Genomic DNA, 25,177 nt, shown 5'->3' with positions numbered 1-25,177 from the left:
ACAAGTCACCTCACTTCTGCGTGCAGCCGGGCCGAGAGGGGCTGCCGTCAGCCAGCCCCCTTACCTGCAGGACCGCTCAGGCCCGGCGGGCGCCGCATGGGTGATTAACTGCTCGAGGCAGAGGCGCGCCCGCCCCTGCAGGGCTCGGCGGAGAGCAGGGCGCCCTTGCAGCGCTCGGCGTTTGCAACCCCGCTGACTCCCTTAACTGCTCGAGGCAGAGGCGCGCCCGCCCCTGCTCGGCGGAGAGCAGGGCGCCCTTGCAGCGCTCGGCGTTTGCAACCCCGCTGACTCCCTCCGCCCGCGGCCGGGTCTCGCCAGCACTAGACCCCGCCCACCGGGTGCAGGCCGGGGCTCCGCGCGGCTCCTCCTCCCGCGTGTCCTGTCCTCCGCCACCGGCTGCCTGCCAGCCAGCCAGGTCCTGCAAGCGGCCGGGAGCCGGCGGCGGTGGGGGGCCCGCTCGCCCCGCGGAGAGCAGCGCGCCCGATGTTCTGTAGCCGCCTCCTCCCCGGCTGCTGCGGGCGCGGGGGCTCTGGCCGCCGCCTGCTCGCGGCAGCAGCAGCAGCGGGGCGGACCGGTCCGCTGAGCGGCCGGGGGGCCTGCTGCGCCGCGCACGGGCCTGGGCAGCGCCGGCTGCGGCTGCTGGGGGCCGCAGCGGCAGCTCCCCAGCGGCCCCGCGGGCTGCCGTGGCGCTGGGCAAGTAAGTCGTGCTCCGGGACGGGAGCGGGCGAGGGTGCACCCGGGGCTGGGCCTGGCTGCAGCCCGGCGGCTTCCAGGCGCGGCGGAGGCAGATCGACTCCACCGCGTTTGATTGAATTCCCCTCTCAACCCACCCCCTGTGCCGTGCCATGTCTCGCCTCCCCTGGGCGTTTCTCCTGCTCCGTCCTCGCCTCCGGGCTTGGTTTGTCTCCGTAGGAAGAAGGGGATGCAGGGCAAGGGCTAGGCGAATCAACCCTGCCACTCAGCCTCCTGATCAGGCCTTAAATCCTACGGGGCACGATATTCCTCCCCACTTCCTGCCTTAGACTCCAAGGTGACCAGAAGTCCCGATTTTATAGGGACAGTCCTGATAGTTGGGGGCTTGGTCTTATATAGGCCCCTGTTACCTGCCACTCCTGTCCTCGTCTTTCACACTTGTTGACTTGGTCACCCCATGTGGGGCACAGATACTTTTCCACCCTGTTCAGGGCTGGAAGTGGCTCCATGGAATAGGTAGTTTTAAGTCCAGCATTATGTGTTTTTATTTTTAGGGTGACTGGATAGCAAGTGTGAAGAATCAGGATGGAGTGAGGAATAGTAGGCACCTATATAAGACAAAGCCCCAATATCAGGGCAGTCCTATAAAAGCAAGACATCTGGTCACCTTCGCTTGTTTCTGCACCTTTTTGGAGCTTGCACATTTTGTTATTTCTTCTTGAAGTATTAGGCCAGAATTTCTTATCTAGGTACCTAAAGGTAGGCCCTTAAATAAAGGGCCTGAATTTTGGAGTTGTGGGTGCTCAGCCCCTTTGAAAAAGCAGGCCTCTTTTATTTAGGTACATAATTGTAAATAGTGGCCCTGAGACTGCAATTAACTTCTTGGGAGCTGTGTATTGTGGCCAATTAAGGCATAGGGTGCCCTCCATCACAGTCAATGGCAGGATTACGGCCATTACTATAATTTCCAAACTCTGTTCTAGTAGCATCTAAGCTAAACCATAAATGGCCTTACACCTACATATTTAAGCACTAACTAATGAAATAAACACACTGCTCCTTTGAAGTTCTGGCTGACCCTGTCAGTCATTTACCAACAGCCCAAGCACTATGAAATGCATTAGGGCCTCCATCCTGCAAACACACAGTTTTTTACATTCAAATAAATGATCAATTCAGTGCGACTACTGTGCACAAAATTAAGCATGTGAATGTTTGCAGGGGTTTATTCTTAGATAGGGAGGCAAGCAGATACCGTACTGGACTATGACTCAGAAGATCTGAGTTTTGTACCCTATACTGCCACTGGTCTGCTGGGTGACCTTGGCAAATCACATCACCTCTTCATGGCTCCGTTTTCCCCATCTGTAAAATGGGATAATGATACTGACCTCTTTTGTAAAGCACTGAGGTCTACTGATGAAAAGCACTGTATTAGGGCTAAATTCTATTATTCATTACCACAGTACACAAATAACTCATTTGTTCAACAAATGTAGGCCCCAGTACAGCTTAATGCAGGCAGATTTGTGTGTTGCACAGATCTCTCTGTAGGACTGGGGTGTTATTCTTTATTGCAACTGCTTTGGGTTCTTAAAGGATACTCCAATTTAATCTAATTTTTTTTAATCTATTACAGATAAAACATAAGACTACTAACAAGTAAGGGGGGAAAGGAAATGTGTTTATTCTGCAGAATTGATGGCACTTTAGATGTAGTCAGTTTCACTCTTGCCACTGGTTTGTCAGTTTCTGTTTGTAGAAATAATGGACAGAAACATTCTGAAAACATCTTGGCTCAAGGACTCAGGCAACTGTAGTAACTGGAACTACTTGTTTTATTTTTATTTTCATCTATTAGATTTTAAATTGATGGTGCCTCTTCAATGAGCAGGGTTTTTTTTTTTTTCCAGCAAAATTGTAGTCTTTAGCTAGGTTTCTTATGACAATTTTCTACCTAGTGTTCCAGAGAAGAAAAAAGTATGCATTTATCAAAAGATCATGTGCTGGTAATAGAAACTTGTAACTGATGTGTATCTTTCCTCAGATGAACTGGGTCGGCACTCAGCCACAGAGGCTTCTCAAGCCACCTTAGCCAGCGTAGCCCCTGTGTTTGCAGTGGTAAGTATATTGAAAGGTTTCAACAAAGAAAGACAGCTTTTCCAAGCTAGTCAATGTGGTTTTTTTCAAACTATCATTTGACAGAGCTGGTCATTCTCGATGATGTGTTGATAATGTGTGGATATTACTAAATGACTATTTTAAAAAACCTGATTTGAGGGAAAGTTATGTTTATGTGGATATATTTGCAACAGGAGTATTATAACGAGCTAGCAAAATACCAAGATGCTTTTCTTCCTGTGAGAAGATAATTCTTGTTAAATCACAATTTAATCATGAAGATACAGTTTAACTCTTGAAGAATTGTTGTAAAATTCACGCTTTTGCTGTTTAAAAGTACTCTGTTTTTGCCTTTTTTCTTATTGATGTCATGGAACATGGTAGCTGCAATGCTGGGCAGCCAGAGGTTCTAGGAAGAATGTCTTTTTGCAGCTATGCAGCTGAATTAGGCTAGCCATTCATAGTGAACTATCTGTTCACAACCTCTGTGTTTGCCACTAGAACATGATGTGATGATCATGTAAAAGCATGATCCTACAATGAGAATCACATCGTTATTTCCTCTTATATACAACTACTCTCTTTAAAAACAATTTATGAATAGCTCTTGAATAAACTATATATATCTCAAGGCAAGAGTGCAAAAGTTTTGATCAAATCAATTCTTGCAGTTTTTCCAATAAAATAACTATGTTTACAGAAAATACTAAGGTTATATTAATATTTTGGAATATAAATGCAAAGTAAGTAAGGTGTTAGAAGAAAATTATTCCTTGCTTAGCATTCCAGTGTAACACTTATTCTTTCATTTATACATAGTGGAATTACACAGTAAATACTTTCCAAAATCAGTGAGGGAATAGCCCCCCACAGTTGTTGCCCTTTACCTTGTAAATTGCCCAGCTACCGTAACACAACATGAAACAACAAAACCTGAAATGCAAAATATAAAGAGACCTTCTTGTGCCAACAAAAAAAATCTCATTATCTGTTTTTAAAAAAAGAAAAAATCTCCTGGGACGTAGATCTCATCAGTGCGAGCCAAATAAATTGTTATGATCTTAATTGGTGTATGTCTGAAAAATATTTTAATATATGCTTTCCAGGTAAGTCAGTGTTCAAATGACAACATGTTCAAATGACCTGAAAGATCGTGTCTAAAAGACATTCATTGTTACTTGATGGGTATTAGCAGAGACAGAGGATAGCATAACTCGTCTGATTCACCTCACTAGAATTCAAAGCAAATATAAGAAACTTTACACAACTTTTCCTGTATGTTATAGCAGCTTTGTGAAAACAAAATACCAATTTCTCGTTTGTTCCTTTCCCCTCCTCCATTTAGATGAAATTTGACAAGAAAGGAAATATTACTTCTTTTGGTAGGTAGAGTTTTCATTTTCTTTTCCTATTTGCTCTCTTGCACAATGCCTAAGTGGGAGTTTGTACTGGACAGAGAGTTCAATTCAAGAAGCTTTCATTGGTTTAGATAACTTTAAGTGTTGCAGCATTTCCCTTGGTTTTGCTCCTCCATTCCATACAAGTTCTTACACCACATTCATCACAGTAGTATCTGGGCACCTTCCAATAGTGCATTAAGCAACATGACTACCATCTGTCATGTGTGGTTCTTTTTCACTTTTATCCTCTTCCTCTTTGTCCCAGTCCACCATCTGTATGTTTTTTCTTCTTGGGATACCTTTGTGGTATAATACGTGCATTCTCAACTCAGCTTTGCTAATGTGTTCTTCTAATATGAAATATGCTGTCTTTGCTTGGTATTTTGGTTACTTCTAGACTTTTCTTTATTAATAAACAAAGGGACTTCTCTTTCTACACAAGTTATGAATTATTTTGCTCTTGGACAGAATTATATTGGGTGATTAAGGGGGGAAGCCCTATAGAATTAGTTTCTTTCTGGGCCTGCAAAACAGACTGATCCATAATTGTAAAACATGTTAGTTTTCCCAGATAAGATTTTTCCCTTTAAATGTCTTCTTGGTAGAAAGAAAGAAAACGGAATTGTACCAGGAACTGGGTCTTCAAGCTCGAGATCTAAGATTTCAGCATCTAATGAGCATTGCAACTAGAAACAACAGGATTATCATTAGAATGGAGGTAAAGTGATATTTTTATTTTCATTCACTTCAGTGAGCCTTAAATCTTTATAGATGGCAGTAGGCGTTGAAGTACACTTGAGCCATGTCTTAGGGTAATGTCTTCATTGACAGTGGCAGATTTGCTGCCATCAAATCGATTTATCCAGATCAATTGAGCAGAAGTAAAGACCCACTAAATCAATCCGGAAGTCAATTCAGTAAAACCACCTCCAAAAAAAAGTAGTGCTGGGTCAACGGGTACACATTTCCCGTCGGCGCAGTAGTAGTGGAGATGGCGCGTAGAAGAGAATTTAGGAAGTTGACGTAAGTGCTTGCGTAACTCCCGTCGACTGCCGCCGAATTTACCATTAAGTATAGACTAGGTCTTCTTAGTGAGATCCAGGGGCCCTCTTAATATGGGCTATCTATGGGCTTTCATGTAATATTATGCATCTGTCCTTGGAGATAATCCTGGCACTGAATATCTAGCGTGCAGAAGCACTTCATGTCTTTGTCTTTTGTAGAATGGCCATCTTTATTCAAGAGGGCAAAAACTTTTCCCTTTCTGGGCATGAGGAGACTTTTTAGAGGCACAGAATGAGCACAGCTAAAAATGTGGAGACTCTTTCTTTCTTCCTGTCCCCGCAGTAACACTAGAGGCTTCCTGGAGTATATTAGAGGAAGTGCTTTTGATGTTGTGTCGGTCAGGTCCATATACTTTGGGGGTGGGAAGGATGACAGTGGAAGATTGGCAGTTGGCACCATAGACGTGAATGTGACATAAAAATCTAGATAAATAAAAACAAGTTTTCTCATAAGAGCCCCATTTTAACCATAATATTGCTAGTGCAGTAGTACAACATTGCACCTCTTCTGCCCCTGAGCAGTTTGGAGTGTTAGGGGCTGAGAGTGCAGTCAGCAAGAGCCTTCTTAAATTTCCTACCTGTAATTTGTTGGGAGGTGGCTTTGTTGAAACCTGCATTCTGAAATGAATTAAATAGCAATAAGAAAATTAGAAACCTTCATAAAGTATTGGTTGGCTACCTAACTGAATTCTCTTTTTCAGTTTTTGAAGGTAGTGATAACACCAGAGTTTCTTCTGCTACTAGATTATCGCAGTCTAAATACGGAGCACTGGCTGTTTCAAGAACTAGCATCTCAGCTGGCTGGAGAAGGTCAGCTGGTTACATATTCCTTGCCCTTTGAATTTAGAGCCATAGAAGCAATACTGCAATATTGGGTGAGCTGCTGGTTACTTTAGCTACTTTTGAAAATGTTATCTCATGGGAATGATAGAATAATTTTCTTTTCTGGAAATATTAAGTTATATTTTTAGGAACATTTTAGGTTTGCTTTGGGTTTGAGGGGCTTTTTGTTTAGTTGTTTGTTTTGGGCATGGGGGATGTGGAAAAACATGTAGCAGTGAGGAGAATTAACTATTGAAACAGTTTACCAAGGGGCATGATGGATGCTTCATCGCTTGGAGTTTTTAAATCAAGATTGACGGACTGTCTTTCTAAAAGAGAGATGCTGACACATAACCATTACAGTTTGATGTCGAAATTACTGAGGGAGATTCTCTGGCCTGTGTTACGCAGGAGGTCAGACTAGAGGATCATAATGGTCCTTTCTGACCTTAAAGCAGAGGTCCCCAAACTGTGGGATGCACCCCTCTAGGGGGGCACAGAGGAATGTTGAGGGAGTGCAGTGTGGCCCAGGCCAGCCCCCATGGAGGGGGAGGAGGAAGCGCCACCCAGCCCTGATCCGCTCCCATCTCTGCTTCAACGCTGCCCCCAGTCAGCCCTGGCTCCGGCTCCACAGCTACAGTCCCAGCCACAGTTCCATTCCTGGCCACAGCTCCTCTCCCAGCCATGGCCCCAACTGCAGTTCCATCCCCGACTGTGGCCCCCGGCTCCCGGCCCTGATCACAGCTTTAGCTCCGCTCCCAGCCCTGACTCCTGACTGCAGCTCCCAGGGGAACATGGATCAGTAAGGTGTGGGGGGGCACATTCTATTCAGTACAGTTACCATCATGTTTCTGTTTCATATAGAGTCATTTTTTTCAAAAACTTTTGCGGTCTGGATAAACTTTGTGTTGTAAATGCTAGCTGTATTCTAGATATCTCCTGTGTATTGCAAAAGTAGATCACAAGCCTGATTGTAACAGTGAATTCTATGTTCAGTAAGAGGAGTCAGTTGCCCAAATCATTCTAAAAGGATTGTTTTAATTCTTATGAAGGGTCATGTTATTATCTAGATCAGCAATCTGCAAGGGAGACTTAACATTTTGCAACCTCTGATCATTGAGACGCTGGAAGCTCTAGTGGACCCCAAGCTGTTCTCTGTGGATAGAAGTAAACTACACATTTTGCTACAAAATGGCAAAAGGTAAATAAGAGTAAGTGATGGGGAATAGAGCCGAACTTTAGAAAACTGTGCACAATATACATTTCTTAGAAAACTTTACTTTTGAGTTGTGTGACTTATTTGTTATGATAAACTCAGAGGTTTGAAATATCCAGTTGGAGCAAATGAAATCCCACTCTGTGTTGGTAGAACTGTAGTCTACCTTCTAAAACTGTGTATAATGCAAAAAAAATTAATACCAGGTAATTCAATATGTTCTTTGTAATGTAAAATCAGGAGCTCCAACTATTCTTCAAACCATTTGAGTACTCGTGAACTTTTTGCGCTGTGTGATGTGTCAATACAACAGATGTATTCCCTGTCTGAATCAAATTACTTGTTTCTCTGAGAGCGCGTGAACCCTTGAAATATACCCAGAATACACAGCTAAATCCTTTTCAGTTACGGTTTTGGTGATTTGGGGGCAGTTGGTCCCAGAATGGACGAGTACCTTAGCTAATGCCGGGGATTTAAATTTTCTAAGAAACTCTTCTCCAATGACTCCTTCTGGCAAGATCCAGGGAAAATGGGTATGAAATTATTACCTCTCTACCTTAATGCAAATGGGATTGCCCCTGATTGTTTATGCCTGTTTGTTTTCTCTTTAGTTTGTCAGAATTAGAAACAGATCTTAAAGTCTTCAAAGAAACAATCCTGGAAATCTTGGATGAAGAGGAATTAATAGAAGAGCTCTGTCTAACTAAATGGACAGATCCACAAGTATTGTAAGTAAAGTTGGGTAATCCAGGACACTTTTTTTTTTTAATGTGTCTTGTCTAAGGAAAACCTGAATATCAGATTAGATTTTCTCTGCCCCCATCAAAAAGACCTGTACAATGCTTTTAAGCATAATGCTTTATCTTTTTAAAAGGTGTTGTACCCCATCATCACAGTGTGAGCATAGTGTTAGCAATGTTACTGATATTAGGATGGAAGCATCCAGGGTACTGCTTCATCCACTGTTTGACTTAGCTGGCTAGCCTTGGTGAACATGAGATGGGATGGGGAGGAAAAGAAACCATCAGTGAATGGGGAAGCAGAGGGAGAAATGGAGATGTCCGTTTCCAATTCAGACAAAACTTTTAAGATACGTTTTTAGGGAGGAAAAATCCCAACATTTCACAAATGAAATAAAGAACCACACTTAAAATTTTTCTGAGATGGATCAGTTGCCCATTCTCCCTCCCTGTATAAAAACTGTCATGCTATCCTTACAGCTTACTTTGCCCACTAGCAGAGCTCCCATGATGGACGTATAACCCCATAGTATTAACACATCACTAAAAGTATATAAATCAGCACTATTGCAAAGCATCGCAAGAGAACTGTACATGTCTGAAATAGCCACACGACGCCCTCTTGCATGCTGATACAGTATCATTTGTACATCAGTGACACTGGCCACTTTAACAACAACAAAAACCAACCATATGTCCCATCTTGATGACAAGCTGCTAATCTGACCTGTACTGAAAAATCCAGGGCATATTGCCTGACTGACTGGCATGTCTGACTCGATGCTGAGAGAAAACTGGCGTCCTGCCTCAGTTCCCATGTAAATACTGCCACTTACACCCCATGCTTCCTGGAAAGTTAGTATTGTTTATACAGCACCCAAGTGCATGATATAGTTCTCTGCCCTGAAGTGGCAATCTAAATAGACCATAATTATCCAAAAGGTGGGGTGTGAAGAGAAGCAATGTAAAATGTGTGAATTCAAGAAGTGTACCTGAGAAGACATGGCAGGAGTCAGACATGAGGTGTATTGATGCCATCGATGTAATCTCGCAAGTCGACTCCAGCATTGATGCTTGTGGACAGAAGGCTATGTTAACCATATCTTCATGGGGAGATACAGCCAACAGTCATGGACTTGTATGACAGAGGGAGCCTTTTTTGGAGAGGGAGAGGGAGAAACTAATTTCATGAGAGCAAAGGAGTTGGAAGCTACTTTTTAAATCCTTTGGGTCTGTTACTCAGTCCTCCTCTTTCCACAGCTATAGAGAACTGTAAAGGCATTCACCGGCCAGCCAGCTAAAACTGGATTTGGAGTGCGTGGTACAGGCAATGTCAAAGCACTGGGTGCCTCTGCTACCGGAAACCGATGACTCTAAGACCATCCCCACCCCCTTATGACATGCAATTGAAGCCTCTAGGTGTGGAAGTTTCTGAAGTTAACAACCAGCTCCCCTCAAAGGACCCTCTCTTTAGGAGAGAGACTAGGGTCCTTTTATCCCACCCCTTCCTGTGGCCCTAGTTACCTCAGACGCATGGGTCCTTAGACATGGGTCTAGACAAGTTTATGGCAAGACAGCTTCAGAGAGATGTCTTTAAATTGCTCCTTGATACAATAAGCAACTTCCAGTGTCCACAGGAGGTATTGCAGGGTATCCAGTCCCTCCTGGCACATAGTGCAGTTAATGTCATGCCGCGGGGTGGAAAGGAAGATGGGGGTCTATTCCATGTTCTCCCTGACTTCTTAAAAATACAACAGGGCCATCATGGCTCTCAAGGACCTCGGGTGTTTGCCTAGTCGAAAGAAAAATTCCAAAAAGATAACTCTGGAAACTTGCATGCCTCTTCTAGAGAAGGTGGCTCTGGGCCTTGTGGATGCTCGCAGGCACCTTTGATTAAGGCTAAGATTTAGTCATGGGTATTTTTAGTAAAAGTCAGGGACAGGTCACGGGCAATAAACAGAAATTCATGGGAGCTCCTGACCGGTCCCTGACTTTTACTAAAAATAACCATGACAAAATGGGTCTGAGGGGATGAGAACTGGAACCCTGCTGCAGGAGAGGAGTAGAGAGGGTGGGGTCCAGCATCCCTGCCATGGGGGCTTCAAGTTCTGGGGTCCTCCACCACCTGTGGCAGCTTGGAGCTGCAGGAACCCCACTGCCTGGGACCTGTGGGACCCGGCTTGGAGCTCTGGACTGCCCCCGCTGACTATGGCAGCAGGGAGCTGTGGCAGATCAGAGCTTCGAGGTCCCACCGCCACCTGGGGTCCCCCTGCCACCAGGGGCCACTCAGAACTGAGTGGGGCCCATCACCTGTGGTGGGTCAGAACTCTGGGTTTCCTCTGCTGCCTGCAGCTCAGCTCAGAGCTCCAGGGTCCCCTGCTGCCTACAGCAGCTTGGAGCTGCAGGGTTCCCCACTACCTGGGATCTGCAGGGACCCGGTTGCACCTGCGGAGGAGCCCTGCCACCCATGGCAGCTCGGAGCTCCAGGCTTCTTCCACCACCAATGGTGGCTAGGAGCTGCAGTGACTTGGAGCGCTGTGTCCCCTGCTGCCCAGGGCCACGTGGAGCTGCGGGGGGGGGCAGCCGGGGACCCCGGTTGCAACTTGGAGCTCTGGATCCCCACTGCTCACAGCGGCTGGGAGCTCCACCTCCCACACTGCCACCTCAAGTCTGAAGGGTAAAATGTCACAAGGTCTCTGGAAGTTATGGAATCCATGACAGACTCGCAGCCTTACCTATGATTCATTCAGTAGGACTGAGATCTCAAACTTCAGGTAGAGGGATAGTGACTGTTGGGCTGCTGTAATCAGTTCTTGTGTCCACAAAATGCTTCAGTTAAATGCTTAGTTACTGTTGATGTGCAGCTAAAAACACATATAAATGCTAAGTAGTTTTCAATATTATGTATGCAACTTAGACCTCGCTGTACAATTGTTTCGGCTGGGAAAATGGTGAGGGGGTGGGGTGGAGGGTGTGTTGCAGCATCGCTGTCAACTTCCATCACTTGAGGGTACCAGCAAATTAACGATCTCCCTTAAAAATGTCAGTGTGATGCTGGGAAACATATTTATATGATGCCTGTGCTTGTTCATAGCATGGGAAATGTTATCTGTTATACTGACCAAAGTAACTGACTTTCTCTGCTGTTCAGTTAATAGAAATGGGAAAAAAAACATCCCTTGTTTTCCATTACGCTTTTTGTAACTATAGAAGTTCCCCATGTGCCTAACTGGATTTCACTGCACAGAGCTGGTGGAGAGTTTTCCCTCATCATTTCATTCTGGGCGCCATACTTCAGAACACGTAAAAAAACACATTGCAGATAAGCGGATTGCTGATACCTAACTGGAAAATATAAATTGTTGCTTACAGTGAGGAGAGTATGTCTGGAATTGACCATGCAGAGGAAATGGAGCTGCTGCTGGAGAATTATTACAGACAAGGTGAAGATCTCGCTAACGAGGCACGTGAAATCAGAACATTGATTGATGATTCTGAAAGTGTCATCTTTATCAACCTGGACAGGTTAAGTATCCTTATGACATGTACTACTTGTTACACTATCGGAAGCTTTGCAGAAATTAGTGCTTTTCCAAATTAGAGTCTTGAGAGCAGACATCTCTGGGACTCCATTCTCATGTGAGATCTGATGTCATACCTCTGGAAGCTGCCTCCTGCTTCCCTGTTGAATGTACTGGATGATACAAAACATCTTAACAGCTTCAGTAGAATATCGAAATGTTGTTAGGTTATTCATTGCTCTTTGATATCCTCGGGAACCAAGACTGGAAAGCTCTTATTCCTTGTGGTTCTGGGGATGTAATAGTTAAAGGAAATGCCAATGTTCATGGGGAAAATATAACTCTTATTTATGAAGAATTGCTATGTAATGCAGCAAAACTGAAACATGTTTGAATTGACTCTTAAAGGTAGGTTGCACTTAAGTGTTCGTGTCTGCCTTCAAGAGCATTCCCCTCATTTTTCTGGGTCACATCTTCTGCTATCCAGTATATATTGCATCAGCACTAAGCGTGATGGTACAGTAATCAGCTTAGTTTGCATCAAATATGTAGCTGTATTAAGACTAAACTATTGTAAATAAAAGGCTGAATTTCCATTATTACCCATTAATAAAACTTTTTCAGTTTTCTGTATTCAATACTAATTTAAACAGTCCTCACATCTTGAGGTGTGTCATAGAAGCCACAGTTGAAAAGCAGTGTACGATAGTCTCTCCTCCTCCTTAAACCGAGAGTTATCTCTGGAAGTGTTCAGAGCAGACATTCCCGTCAGGAGGCCACCAAGAGCTGAAAGAGGTGGATGTGGAATCCACCAAAGCAGACTCTGCTTCATAGACCAGAGCATTTTCAGACCCTCTCCTTCTTTGTAAGTACGCTTGCAAGGGAGAACAGTAAATGGTTTTCTGTAAATAATCATTTATAAATTCCTGTAGTTAATGGTGAGAAAACAAAATAAGTTTTCATAAACTTTGTACTGTTACCTTACACATATACTTACAAAAGATATGACAGATGTCATAGATCCTGTTGATTGCAAAGCAGAGTCTGCTCCCTGAGAGGTGCCCTGATGCTGCAGTTCAAAACTCATCTCTTTGGAGAAAAATCACTTGAAAAAAATCACTCCAACTCTTGTTTCTGCATTGCCTAATACCAGTGTGAGTTGCTCCATCAACTGTTCCGATGTAATGCATGCTGTATAAAACTTTAGGACTAGACAGCAAGTAAACATCTTTGTTCATCTCCTAATTCTTTCTTTCCTCTTCAGCCACCGTAATGTGATGATGAGACTGAATTTACAACTGACCATGGGGACTTTTTCTCTCTCTCTTTTTGGACTGATCGGAGTAGCCTTTGGTATGAACTTGGAATCCTCCTTTGAAGAGGTGAGAACCGGTGCTGCTTTAGAATTGATTTTATAATTACTGACACACAATACAAGTACTGATGCGCCAAGTATAACTCTATTCATTGATAAGACTCCAGATTTATCCTGGTGTAAAGTGAGAGAATTGGGCCCACTGATTCTAGTTCTTTTGTCTAGACTTCCTTTTGTCATTGTGAATTAGTTCATGGCTGGGTAAGTTATGCCTCTGCTGCAGAACATTTTCCTGGATGATCAAGAAGAGTAATACTGCAGGAATTGAAGGGAGGATAACACTGTACTTGCATGGTGGCTGATAATAGGCATGGTAATGTTCTTGCTTCTGAAAGGTCTGTCTGTGCGTTTGTATTGCAATGGTGTAAATCAGTTAAGGAATTCTAGACTTCATGATGACTGTTGTAAAATAAATCATTACATTTGGTTGGTTGGTGGCATATGCATTACCTTAAAAAGGAAGAGATTTCTTTCTCCTCATCACCTTCAGAAAAAAAATGAGATGGAGGAAGATATCTACATGCTTGGTAAAAACAAGAGCTATTCAAAAGGAACAGTGCCTGGGCTAGTGTGGTAGTGAGGAACACCCAAATGCAGAGGCCGGCACACCAGTGCTGTCGTGTTCAAAGTAGATCACTTTGCCTTGCAGTAACCCTTGAAGTTAGGAGTCTGGTGTTGATGGGCTTTAAAGAGTCTCAGCCAAGGAAGTTCAACCATACTGTGGAGGCTTTGGAGGGAAGGGGGGAGGGGTTTAAATTAGAGGTGTGGGAGGGAATCCACTGACGACCCTTGCTCCACAGAAAGAACTGCATGACGAATGGCTGTTTTTCCCATCGCTAGGACCACAGAGCATTTTGGCTGGTGACCGGGATTATGTTTTTGGGAAGCGGCCTTATCTGGCGGCGCTTGCTTTCATTCCTGGGACGGCATCTAGAACCTTCACTACCTCCCCACGTACGTATGGCTGGTGAAATGGTCCACTTGGTTCTGCGTGCGTACTGCCACTGCTACTTCTGGTGGTTGCTGCGTACTATAGAATTTGTAATGCATATGATCAAGCTGGGCAGCGGGATGGGGGGGGTGTGGAAGCAATTGGTTAAGTCCAGGCTCCCCGGGGGGGGGGGCAAGATCATCCTCCCTAGGCCAGCATAGGGGAGCACAGGCGAAGGAAAGCTGTGTGACCCAATATGCACGGTTTTACACTGCAAGTATTTGCTGCTGCCAGAAATAAAGTGGCAGGCAACTCCTTGAAAGCTGCCCAACTTCCTTCCCAATGTGGCCTCCACGCCAACTGGTAGCAGCAGCAGCAGCTCACATTGCCACAGGCATCCTTTCTCTGCTTCCGTGGCACTCAACTCAGCCATACTGCCGTTCCTCTCCCCTCCCCCACCCCTCCTCTCTGCTCTCACTAGTAGGTAGCTTGGTGATGGAAAGGGGGAGCTATTAACAAACAAGTCCACGATAGAAAAGATAAGGGGGGGGAGGTGGGTGGGAAACAAGAAGAAAGGACTGGACTGAAGAGCAAAGAAAAAGAGAGGGTGGCACGTGTGCTGTGGCCTGGTGCCAGTGGGCAGCTGTTCCTTCTGAGACGCACTCCAGAGTCCTTTGTGCTGACTTTCGTAGGATTTCAAAGCTTGGTGACACTTCAGAGGAGGCTCTCTGAGCAGCAGCGGCAGTCATTTGTATACTCCATGGCCTTTTATTTATTTTATAATCGGTGGCTGTTGTGTGGTTTGCCTAGGTGCCCACGTTGCTGAAAAAAACGCATCCAACGGCTGGAAGAGTTGAGATGAAAAGCGATCATAAAACAGAAGCCTTTGGGTCAAGCAGAAGCACACTCACGAATCGATAGAACAGCAGAAAGCAACTGGCCTCTTTTGTTACATGGTGAACTGTCCACACTCACACTTGTTTTTTCTATAGTAAAAATTCAGGATTTTTAACTCATAGAATGTCAATGTATGTTACATACCCAAAAAAGATGTTTTTAAAGTGGGCATTTTAATGGCACAAAAGTCAGTAAATGCAGGGAGAAGATTCCCATAGGATCCTTAATTTTATTCCCGTGTGTGACACTAGAGTATTTCACTAGACTACTGTATGATACACAGCTTGCAATTTAAGGCTCTTACTGTTGGATGTCTTCCATCCAAGGAAGCCTTCATTGATTAGAAATTTTTTTAAAAAGCAGCCTAGGGCAGTAGTGCTACAGGTAGAGGCTAATATTCAAAACAAAACAAAAAAAACCAACCCTGTATTTGTCCTCAATAGAAGCTGGTTTGATTTTTAAAAACCAGGCTACTCATTCAGGAGCTGAGAAATGGATTAAGGAGCTTAACTTTAGGCTTTTTCTCTTTAGAGTTTATTCCCCTTTTTTTTTTAGTTTTTCAAGGTCATGTTAACTCTCTAAAGAACAGGATACCAGAAGCAGGAATCAAACTCACATTTCTTAGAGTACTACCACTAAGCCACACAGCCAGGACAATAAATACAGTAGCACCTCAGAGTTACAAACACCAGAGTTATGAACTGACCGATCACCCACACACCTCATTTGGAACCAGAAGTACGCAAACAGGCAGCAGCAGAGACCAAAAAAAAAAAAAAAGCAAATGCAGCACAGTGCTGTGTTAAACGTAACCTACTAATAAATAAAGGGAAAGTTTGAAAAGAAAGATTTGACAAGGTAAGGAAAATGTTTGTGCGCTTGTTTCATTTAAAGTAAGACAGTTAAAGTCTTACTCTTACCCTTTGCTCTGAGCAGGGGGTTGGACTAGATGACCTCCTGAGGTCCCTTCCACCTCTATGATTCTAGGATTCTATAAAGCAGCATTTTTCTTCTCAGAGTAAGTTTCAAAGCTGTGTTAAGTCAATGTACAGTTGTAAACTTATGAAAGAACAACCATAACGTTTTATTCAGAGTTGCAAACATTTCAGAGTTACAAACAACCTGCATTCCCAAACGTGTTTGTAACTGGAGTATATAAAACTGCTTCATTTCTGTTAAATGAAAAATTAACTAGTTTTGAAGGTCCAGTGCTCACCTATTCAAAGACTAACCAGGCCCAAATGGGCTTAATTTTTAAAATCTGAACAGCAGGCCCTTTCATACTGGTGGCAGATGCACATTCAGCCAGGCAGCCACTGCCCTTTCAGTTGCAACTGACTGGATATATTTACACACACAGTATAACAGTTCCTTATTTGATTAGTAAGAACTTACCTTAAGGCTTGATCCAAATCCCATTTAAAAAAAGGCGTTAGGGGGAGTCATTGACTTTTTCCCTGAATTGACTTGTTTCCTTTCATCTATTTTTAAAGACATAAATGACAAGGACCAGGTAGCATACATACTACAGCCATCTTGGTTTCATTACTACGCAGGGTGGGTGAGACTAGGAGTGAGCGTAGGATGGAATTTGGCTGCACCTCCAGGGTATGGGAGGTAGTAGCAAAGTTACTTAACTAAGGGGTACAAAGATCATGTTTGACTATCAAAAGCTTTGATTTGATTCCTGGGATGGTGGGAGTTAAATACTTGGTACTTCCACACACCCACTTTTGCCCTGATTCTCCACTGCCTTATTTTCTAGAGCAGAATGGGAACACTTACACCTGTGCCAAGTACAGTAAGATAGTGCCTTAGCCAGCAATTTAAACATTGTGTAAACCACTGCCCGGATGACAGGCTGAAAAGTTAGTTATTGTAGCAGCAAAAGCATAACTAAGTACTCAGGTGAACAGAAAATGGAAACTAAAGAGTTTAGAAATTGTCATGCTTCTGGCAAGCCTGTTGTCTTTCAAAGTAAAATCGTGTGGCTTCTAATGATTATCAACTAACTGATCTAGCTTTGTGCACCCTCAAAGTCTAGCATCTTACAGGATAATGCACTGTTCTTTCTCTGTATGCTACTTTAAAGGTAGTAGGGAACTGGATAGCAGTTGAAATTCCGAGTGGCTAAAAGTCATTACTGTCTATGGGTTGTTCAATTTGGTCTTGGGACCAGCTCCTAGTGGGAAAGTGGTCACATACAAGCACCCATGAGACTGAGGACAGATGTTGGCATACCCAGGGAGGGCAATGAGTGAATGGGTATATGGATACTGATGATGTGACTCAGGAAATGATCGCTTCAGGTCAGGGTTGAAATACAGTGGCAGGGCATCAGGAAAGCTGTATTTTCTCTGCAGCTACAGGCATTATTTTGACTCCTTTCATCTGTATTTAATTGACTTAAGTACAATAAGAGCATTACAGACCACTAGTTCTTTTACAGGGCTGTATCCATGTCATGAGAGTTACTCAAGGCCAGAAAACCACTGGAAGTTTAACACATGGAGCATTCAAACTGCAAAATGTCAATGTGATAACAGAATTCGGAGCTCAAAAGTGAGAAGCTGAAGCCCAGGGTGGTTGGTAAGGTTTTGAGTGGAATTGCCACTTAACCAGACCTATGAACCCCATTATTAAGAGAAGTGTAGTTGACAAATCTTGCACTTCATTTGTAATATCCAGGCCTTGCAAATAAAATGCCAACAAGTTTTGTCCTTTTGTGTAAACAAAATTTACCCAAAAAATCCTAGTTTTCTATTGTTGAGAGTGAAAAACCTAAATAAGGCCATCCCCAGCTTGTCAGTCTCCCTCCTAAAATCATTTGGGTTCTCCTACACCTGACTGCTTCTGTCAGACTTGTTGAGAGAGGGAGGTGCTTTAAAAAGTGGCAAGTGCAGGTTGGCTCAGCGTCCTAGCAGGGAAGGTGTTAAGAGCAAGAGTCAATAAGGAATAAGTGAGAATAATGGCCCACAATGAGTGGGAAAGTACATTATGTTCAGCCCTCCCTGCTTCCTTTTAGTTCTCCGGTTACTCCTTGATTTCTGTCACTTATCCAGAGGGCATTTTTACAGTAGGTTGGGGAGGAGGATGGAGAGAACCTTAAAAGTGTGGATGTCATTTACTTTTTCTATTTTATCAGAACAAATTCCAAACAGTTGATGGGTATAATATTCAATCCAACATACTCTCTTCCTATTTATCTCCGCATAGCCCTTATTTAAGTACTTTCTCCTCCTCTCCCCCATTTATGCTGGCCAGATATCTGCTTCTCGCCAGCTCGGATTTGTATTGTTTAGGCAGGTTAAAAAGATTATGCCCAGTATGGGATGTCACAGCAAATGATCATGTATTCTTCTTTTTTAAAAAGCATACATCTAAAATTCAGCTTTTAATCTGTTATAAAGCCAGAATTATCAAGAGCTGAAAGATTCTTTAAAACCGATTCCTGAAAACATTGAGAAAGGTTCTGACGTGCCTGTATTTTCCAAAGATGATGTTTACTGTTTAAAATTCTCCCGTACTTTGATGCTGGCTTGTACCACAAAAAAAAAGTGGATCAGAAAGCCTTAGCTTCTGACCCCACCCACCAATGCTTGCGGAGTAAACTCTCAAACAATGAGGTCACACACTGTTGCTTAAACATGTCATTTAATTGTGTATGGATACACACTCAGTATTAACCTACTCCTTAAAACACCACAATACCCTTGAGTCGAACACATAATACAATTAACAATAAGAGCAGGATTTTACCTTACCATAGTCACTGAGTTCTATATAAAAGCATGAGCAACAATCCCCATTGGAGTCCAACCTTGTGCTCCTAGTTAAAGGACATGTTAGAACTTGAGACAGGCATGGCTTGCCCTTCTCCTTGAAGCCAGACATCCTGCTTCCTTATCACATACCTCCCCTGAAACTCACAAAGGCAAGGGCTATATTAAGGATGCTCCGTGTCTGCTCTCTACCAGCCAGATGCTGCTAGCCCTTTGCAGCTGCCCACCATCCATCAGAGATAACACAACTTCAGTTGTAATGAAGTCATTAACCCCAAGTATCAATGTAACATTCTAGGCATGTAACCTACCTTCTTTCCTCTCAGATAAAAAAAATGTACTATCCTGGCTCCATGAATGGCTTTGTCCATGTCCGAGCTTTGTAGAGTGGATTGGATGAAAATGGATGTGTGGACTATTGCACTAAGTTGGAGTCTCCCACTTGTATCAGGAGGGGGAATACAGGAGGTACAATGGGATTTCTGATCACTGACAGAAGGGGAGGTTGGATGGGGTAGACTAATTTCAGCCTCAGGATTGGTGGTTTCTGGACTGCATTTGGAAAATAAGATGAAAGGCTGTTAATCAGAAGTGGAATAAGGGGCAAAGTTGAGGAACTGTCTTTCCGTAGAGGATAAGCAACAAGACGGCAGATGATCTGGTATAGTAGAGCCGCTTTGTGCAGCGTTGTTGGCAGAATATCACTGCCGCACCAGTCTATCCAGCCCAGGGAGCATTAGCCTAATACAAGAGGATCGTGTGTGTGTGACGTAGAGAGTCCTACACCAAGTGTATCCCTGCTGCTGGCATAGAAGTTGGAGCCAAGGCGCTATTATGTTGATCCTTGGATGTGGTTTGGTCCTTCAAGGCACTTAGCAGCCAGTATAAGGCTGCTGGGAGGCAAGGAGCAAGGGTGATGCAAAGATGAGCTTAGTTACCTATGCAACCCCCTCTTACCTGCTCCATCTGCAGAGTGCCTGGACCACCACATCTGACCCAACCAGTTAGTGTTTCTGGATGATGATAAGTGAGTGAGCTGGAAAGCAGTGCGTGCTGATTTGAGAGCTTAATGGCTGTATTAGAAATACATGATGTAGAGTAGAGGGGTATATAGAGGTTTCTGGTTTACAGGAGGTGTTTGGGCAGGTGTACAATGACAGAATTAAGAGTGTTTGTGCACATGCACTTATTTAAGTTATTGTATCTACTAGGAGTGCTGCACTTTTTCCTATACAGACTGCTGGAACCAGTCTCCCTCATAAGTTGCCTGAATTGATGCTAGATTGATATGGTTACTTTGGCTCCCTTCATGCTGTGGCTGGGTTCCTTAGTCTTCTGACTTTCATGGATAGAGTTTTTTAATTGGTTTGCAACTCTAAAGCCGTATGGACCATGGCAGTTAGCATTCCCATCTATTTTTTTTCAGTCAACCCCAATTCCCTCTGTGCTGCTTACATCCTCTTTTTAGCTATAGCCCGTTTAAGCATATAATTTGTTTGCCTGGCGCATGGAGGAGGAACAAAGTGGATACTGGGGGATCCGCCACTGAAAACAAACTCAACAAAGAACATTTAAAGGGTGTAAATAAAAAGCCTTCCACTAAGTCTAGCTTTCACCGAACTTCTCTCCGCAGCTACTACAACTTCTCTCTGCAAAGATATAAAACAGAGGTTAGCAAAATTCAACTGCATCTTGGAGGCAGCTTTGATGGTGTAGCAATGTTGGAGGGGAAGGGAGAATCACACCCCCAACCAATATGCTATGCCCAGCGAAAGCTCTAGCATAGACATAGTTTGTACCAACCAAGTCCTTTGGTTGGTATAGCATATTTATTCAGGGAACTAGTACAAGCTATATCAGCAAAAGCACTCTTGCTGTAAGCTGCGACTCTGCTACCAAGGTTAGTCAGTATGCCTATAGCAGCCAAAGCCTTTCTAGTGCAGGCAAGGCCTGAAAAAGAGAAGGGATCCACTTGCTTGTAAACCAGCCTTCTCTAATCAACACCACAGAAGCCAGGAATAGTGTTTGTTTCATAAGGTGCTTGCCATATAAAAAACAGCCCCTTCTCTTATCCTACAAGCAGTTAAGATTTCAGCTGCTTTTTCTAAAAGCTGTTTAGCAATGTGAGGTCAACCAACATTTAGGTAAGTATCAGCGCAAAGATGAGCAATCATCTCCTCAACTGATTACTGACAATGAGGAAAATGGGCAGGATCCCAAAGTCCTATAGTCCACTGATATGAGCAGCCACTGGACAAACCTCAAAGTACAGAGTAAAGGCAAATCAAAAACATTCATTGTGTCACACAGATGCAAGCAGAGACTTTGTCTCCCTCTGAAGGCCTATATCTTCATCCAGAGAGGAGTGGGGCATATGAAGGTCCTCCAAGCTCATCAGGGCAAGGACTGGGCTTTCTTTTATGTTTGGCAAGAACCTAGCGTATGATGGTGCTACCGGAAACAGGTACTAAAATGGAAGACTACATATATACTGACTAGAGTCACATGCCCAGTAGCCAATTTTACAGTATATCACGAGCATCAACATTGCTCATAACAGGCTGTTGGAGTGTAGTCTAGTGGTTAAAACACATGATTGAGTCAAGTCTGCAGCTGACTTGCAAACAAGTTTTCTAAGCTGACTTGGCAAGTTGCTAAGAGCAAGGTTGAGAGTTTTGGGGGGTTTTAAAGTGGCCTCCTTTTCAGGTGCCCAAATTTAAACAGCTATGGCCTCTTCGCTTCATTTTACCCATCTATAAAATGGGGTTAACAGTGGCCCAGAGGCTGACTTAATGGGGAAGCTTGATTAACTTCTACAAAGCAATTTTCTACAGACAAATGGCGCTATGTAAAGGTGCTAAGTAATATATGCTAATAATGCAGACAAGTGTTGGCAAGGAACAAGCTGGCAGAAAGGAGTAGTGTTTGTTTCTCTCACCTTTCCTTCAGATTTCACAGTGATGACTGAGCTCCCAAACCTTGATCTTTCCTGTAAAATGAAATTGCTCATTATGCTCTGAGAAGGTTAATTAAAAAGAGTTTTTAGTTATTTGGTAGGTTTTTTTTGTTGTTTTGCTCTCAGCAATTGATTTTCCGGTTACTCACTTCAGGAGAAATTAGTACATATTGTGCCTGAAACAAAAGAAAGGAGGAGAGAGGTGTTAGTAGAGCCACCTTGCTTACAATGTATTTCACTTGCAGACTAAAGGCCACATGCAATAAAATTGCCCTGCTTCCACATTGCACAGCGTTCTGCAGTGTTGCTCATGAAACCAAAAAAGGGGCCACATCACATGGATTTAAGAACCAAGTAAGTTGCTGTGTAATGAAGGAAACAAGCTGGAGTTTGTACTGAAACTTGAACCTGGATGCCAGTCCCTTATTTTCTTTTCATTGGATGTCATTAATTAGTTGTCATGACAGTATCTCCTGGTTTTACTGTGACGTTTTCTTACCGAGTCCTCGGGACAAGGAGAAGTCCAAGATTTGCAGTTGTCTGTCACGTGACCCTGGGTCGTCTGGTTTCCACTGTAGATGTAAACACGTCCAGCCTCCCCTCCAAAAAATACAGACGTGATGTCTGCAGTTCGTAGAGGAGATGTCACAATAATTTCATCTGTAAATAATCACAAAGAGGAGATGTGATGTGATATAGTATTAGACCAAAACACACGAGCTGGCATTACACTGGTCTTTACACAGTCATTCCTATGAACATCAATGACTAACTGTCCATAGTGTAAGCATAAAGTTAAGATGTTTGATTTCTACTATAAAACATATTGTGATGTTTAAGTCCATCTAATAAATGGGCTGTGTTTTGAGCTTATATGAAAATGTAAGAGGCAAGTCTACTCTTGCTCAAAGTAAAACTCTTCATCAACTCTTCATCTAAATCCTCTTTGTTTTACCTAGTCCATCATTGTTCAGGTCACTTAAGTGCACATCTCCTCCAAAGCGAGAAAACCTCCTATCCCCACTGAAAGTGCTGAGCAAAGAAGGTTTGGCACCATCTGTCAAGTCATACATCAGAACGGTTCCAGCTTGGTGCAGTACTGAGGATATAAATGCAATCCTAGATGTGCTATCTGAAAGAAGCCAGAGTGACAGAATTAGAGCATCAGATGTGTGCATTCGCAGGAATAAGCCTAGTACATGTAATGTACTAACAGTAGGTAATACTGGCATCAAATATATGAAGAAAATGAAAATGTACTGATTTTACAAAAACAATATCAAATACTTCATTATTTCTACTCCAGTTACAAAGTTAGTTCTACAGAATCTTAATATTATCATGAAAAAAATCAGTGTTGAAGGATGCATATCAAGTGTGTCTCCTTAATTATATAGTGACTGTTGACCATTTAATTATGTGTTATGTACAACATGCTGTCATTAGGGTGCTAACTTTGGTGCCAGTGCATTTGTGGTCCAGTAATGAATCAGTTACATAAATAATGTATTTGACAATGCACTTACAAAAGTCTGTTCCATACAAAAATCTTGCCCTAAACAAATCTGATGCTCTAGCAGATGGGGCTGTGCCAAGTGTACTGTGCACTTTAGAATATCCATAGGGAGAGCATCATATATAGCATTAATAAATTCACTGTGGCTATTAAGAAGTCCATTTTCTAGCTTGCTGTAACTAACTTAGTTTGCCATCACTGGAGACATAGATAATGCATAGCTGAAGTGTTTCAGTTTCTAGAACAACATACCAGAGGTAGGTGCACCCACCACCAACACTTCTCTTGGGATTCCAGCCACAGACACGAAGCCACTGGCCACTGACAAACCCAGTTTGCCCTTCTCCTGTTGATTGTTAAACATGTAAATTGCATAGAATACTATTTTGCTTTCACATAGTACATGCTTGTGAATTCCCAGTATACTAAAGAAAAGCTCCTACCATGGCTCCAGTTACAGCAAACAAGCTTAGTGTGCTTGGTGGGTTATATCCATACACCTTTCCAACATTCTCTTTGGTATCCAATGACATGTAGCAACCTAGACTAGAACATACAATTCTGTCAAAATAATAACTTGTAATACAGCATTGCTGATATGCAGAACTTTGTTTTCTTTCATTGTGTGCAAAATGCTGTTCTGGTAAGTATTCTCATTCTTATTTCCAATTAGAAGTAAGATCTTTCAGAGAAGAGACTTTGTCCACCTTTATATTTGTGCAGCACTTAACACAACGGAGCCCCGGTCATGACTGAAACTTGTAGGTATTTCTCAGTGTAGTTAATAAGCATTTTCGAGTAGTTTAGGAATGCCTCTCTGCTGGCATTTTAAAAAATATAAAAACATTCTGAAGCATTTGTTTTTGATGAAGACTCATAATAAAGACCATTATTTTTGCAAACAGCTATGAAGGGGAAGGTAAGTAAAATTCTGAATTTACTAGTCTGAAGTTTCCTCTAAGCATATTATTATTTAATATTGTATAATGTTATATATTTATAATAATTATATATTATAAATATACAATATATTGTATAATATTGACATATTATTGTCCCCACAGAGTAGCGTTCTACAAGTAAACTTATTGGAACAATATTAATCTACTGTAGATGTTAAAGACTATAGGGGGAAAAAAAGAGGTTGTGAAAGGAACTGTGTTACGATCATGTACAAATCCCTTTCAAATAAAACGGCAACACACCCAATACAGTTCTTCCAGGTAGGGCTGCCAATCAGCAATAAGGTTTTGTTCTCCAATTGGTGACTGACAAGTGAATATCCAAACCAGGCATAGTTCTTTTCTCCCTTCACCATCCAGTTGGCATCCGCTACTGACATCAGCCCTGATACATAGGATCAAATCAGACAAGAGCTGAGTCGTGTTCACCAAGGATAGAAAATTTATTATCAGTTTCTGGAATACACAACATTTCAATCTAGCAATAAACAATTCTGTTTTGATAGGGTTACTCTTCTCATGGTGTGGTACCAATTATCACTAATTTCATAATACATTGTGTTTAGTGACACAGCAGTACTCAGCCGCTGTGTTTGGTGGTGAAATCTTGACTCTAAGTCACCCATATACCACCTACGGGATGCTTTCAGCTTCTAAATGCTATACAGGAGATATCGAACCAGGCTGATTGGAACTGAAAGGTCTTCACTGGAGATGGGACAACACTGAAGCCATTTATCTAAACCCAAAATGCTTTGGGAGTTCAAATAAAAGAGTTTCGCTGATAAGTCTGTAAATTCAAAAGCATCCCCCCTGTTGCTTCCATCCTCATTTGAAATCAATATAAGTCAAAATCAGTACCATTTAGCTGAAAGACTTTCCCACTCACAAACACCAGTTTTAAATAAAAGGGGATTCTGATCTTAATTTGATTATGCAAAAACCCAACCTCAACTGATGAAGTTTTGCATCCCTGCATGACTTTCTCCAGCGCTAGGCTTCAACCTCTTTCTGGGTCACCTCTCCTCCCACTCCACAATAATCCAGTCTGGCCACACCCTTTAGTTACGGTGTTCTCTTGCAGCATTCCCCTTTTGCCACATGAAGGAGCTCTTAGCATGGCACAAATGACTAGTCTTTTGTGATACTCTTAGGCCCCTGTCAACTTGAGTGAAAATGCA

General features: G+C 42.8%; 3 protein-coding genes across 4 annotated transcripts in view; 1 reads left to right on the top strand and 2 right to left on the bottom strand.

Annotated features, from left to right (window-relative positions):
- The window catches only part of DCDC2 (doublecortin domain containing 2), a 110,894-nt gene extending 110,032 nt beyond the window's left edge, over positions 1 to 862 (bottom strand). The window contains exon 1 of the mRNA XM_067537581.1: positions 831 to 862. Within this exon, the coding sequence (XP_067393682.1) occupies positions 831 to 847 (17 nt within the window). The 5' untranslated portion in view covers positions 848 to 862. The remainder of the gene's footprint in view (positions 1 to 830) is intronic.
- MRS2 (magnesium transporter MRS2) lies at positions 336 to 21,987 on the top strand. 2 transcript variants are annotated; one of them, XM_067537579.1, is made up of 12 exons: positions 336 to 697; positions 2,741 to 2,814; positions 4,160 to 4,196; positions 4,820 to 4,932; positions 5,980 to 6,153; positions 7,171 to 7,301; positions 7,928 to 8,044; positions 11,429 to 11,581; positions 12,842 to 12,959; positions 13,793 to 13,906; positions 14,694 to 14,839; positions 21,764 to 21,987. In XM_067537579.1, exons 1-11 carry the CDS (start codon positions 484 to 486, stop codon positions 14,802 to 14,804), a joined length of 1,356 nt encoding a protein of 451 aa, XP_067393680.1. In that variant the 5' UTR covers positions 336 to 483; the 3' UTR covers positions 14,805 to 14,839; positions 21,764 to 21,987. The 2 variants fall into 2 exon arrangements, with proteins under 2 accessions (XP_067393680.1, XP_067393681.1); XM_067537580.1 differs by lacking the exons at positions 5,980 to 6,153; positions 21,764 to 21,987 and having other exon boundaries at positions 391 to 697; positions 14,694 to 16,508.
- Positions 18,976 to 25,177, bottom strand: part of GPLD1 (glycosylphosphatidylinositol specific phospholipase D1) — a 29,729-nt gene continuing 23,527 nt past the window's right edge. The window contains exons 18-25 of the mRNA XM_067537583.1: positions 24,240 to 24,381; positions 23,478 to 23,580; positions 23,287 to 23,380; positions 22,474 to 22,650; positions 22,018 to 22,178; positions 21,668 to 21,694; positions 21,501 to 21,551; positions 18,976 to 20,211 (exon numbers count right to left, since the gene is read on the bottom strand). Of these exons, the coding sequence (XP_067393684.1) occupies positions 20,134 to 20,211; positions 21,501 to 21,551; positions 21,668 to 21,694; positions 22,018 to 22,178; positions 22,474 to 22,650; positions 23,287 to 23,380; positions 23,478 to 23,580; positions 24,240 to 24,381 (833 nt within the window). The 3' untranslated portion in view covers positions 18,976 to 20,133. The remainder of the gene's footprint in view (positions 20,212 to 21,500; positions 21,552 to 21,667; positions 21,695 to 22,017; positions 22,179 to 22,473; positions 22,651 to 23,286; positions 23,381 to 23,477; positions 23,581 to 24,239; positions 24,382 to 25,177) is intronic.

The sequence above is a fragment of the Emydura macquarii genome, unplaced genomic scaffold (assembly GCF_026122565.2).
Source record: "Emydura macquarii macquarii isolate MOO-44397 ecotype Brisbane River unplaced genomic scaffold, CSIRO-AGI_Emac_v2 contig_431, whole genome shotgun sequence".
In the NCBI taxonomy this organism is placed as follows: Eukaryota; Metazoa; Chordata; order Testudines; family Chelidae; genus Emydura; species Emydura macquarii.
Note: the sequence above shows the minus strand (reverse complement) of the source record. Positions and strands in the feature narration are given on the sequence as shown.

Excerpts from the sequence above, each read along its gene's own strand:
- MRS2 (XM_067537579.1), top strand. The coding sequence starts at position 484 with ATGTTCTGTAGCCGCCTCCTCCCCGGCTGCTGCGGGCGCGGGGGCTCT. Across the intron at positions 698-2,740 it reads GCTGCCGTGGCGCTGGGCAA|ATGAACTGGGTCGGCACTCA; the intron begins GTAAGTCGTGCT and ends ATCTTTCCTCAG. Across the intron at positions 8,045-11,428 it reads TGGACAGATCCACAAGTATT|TGAGGAGAGTATGTCTGGAA; the intron begins GTAAGTAAAGTT and ends TGTTGCTTACAG.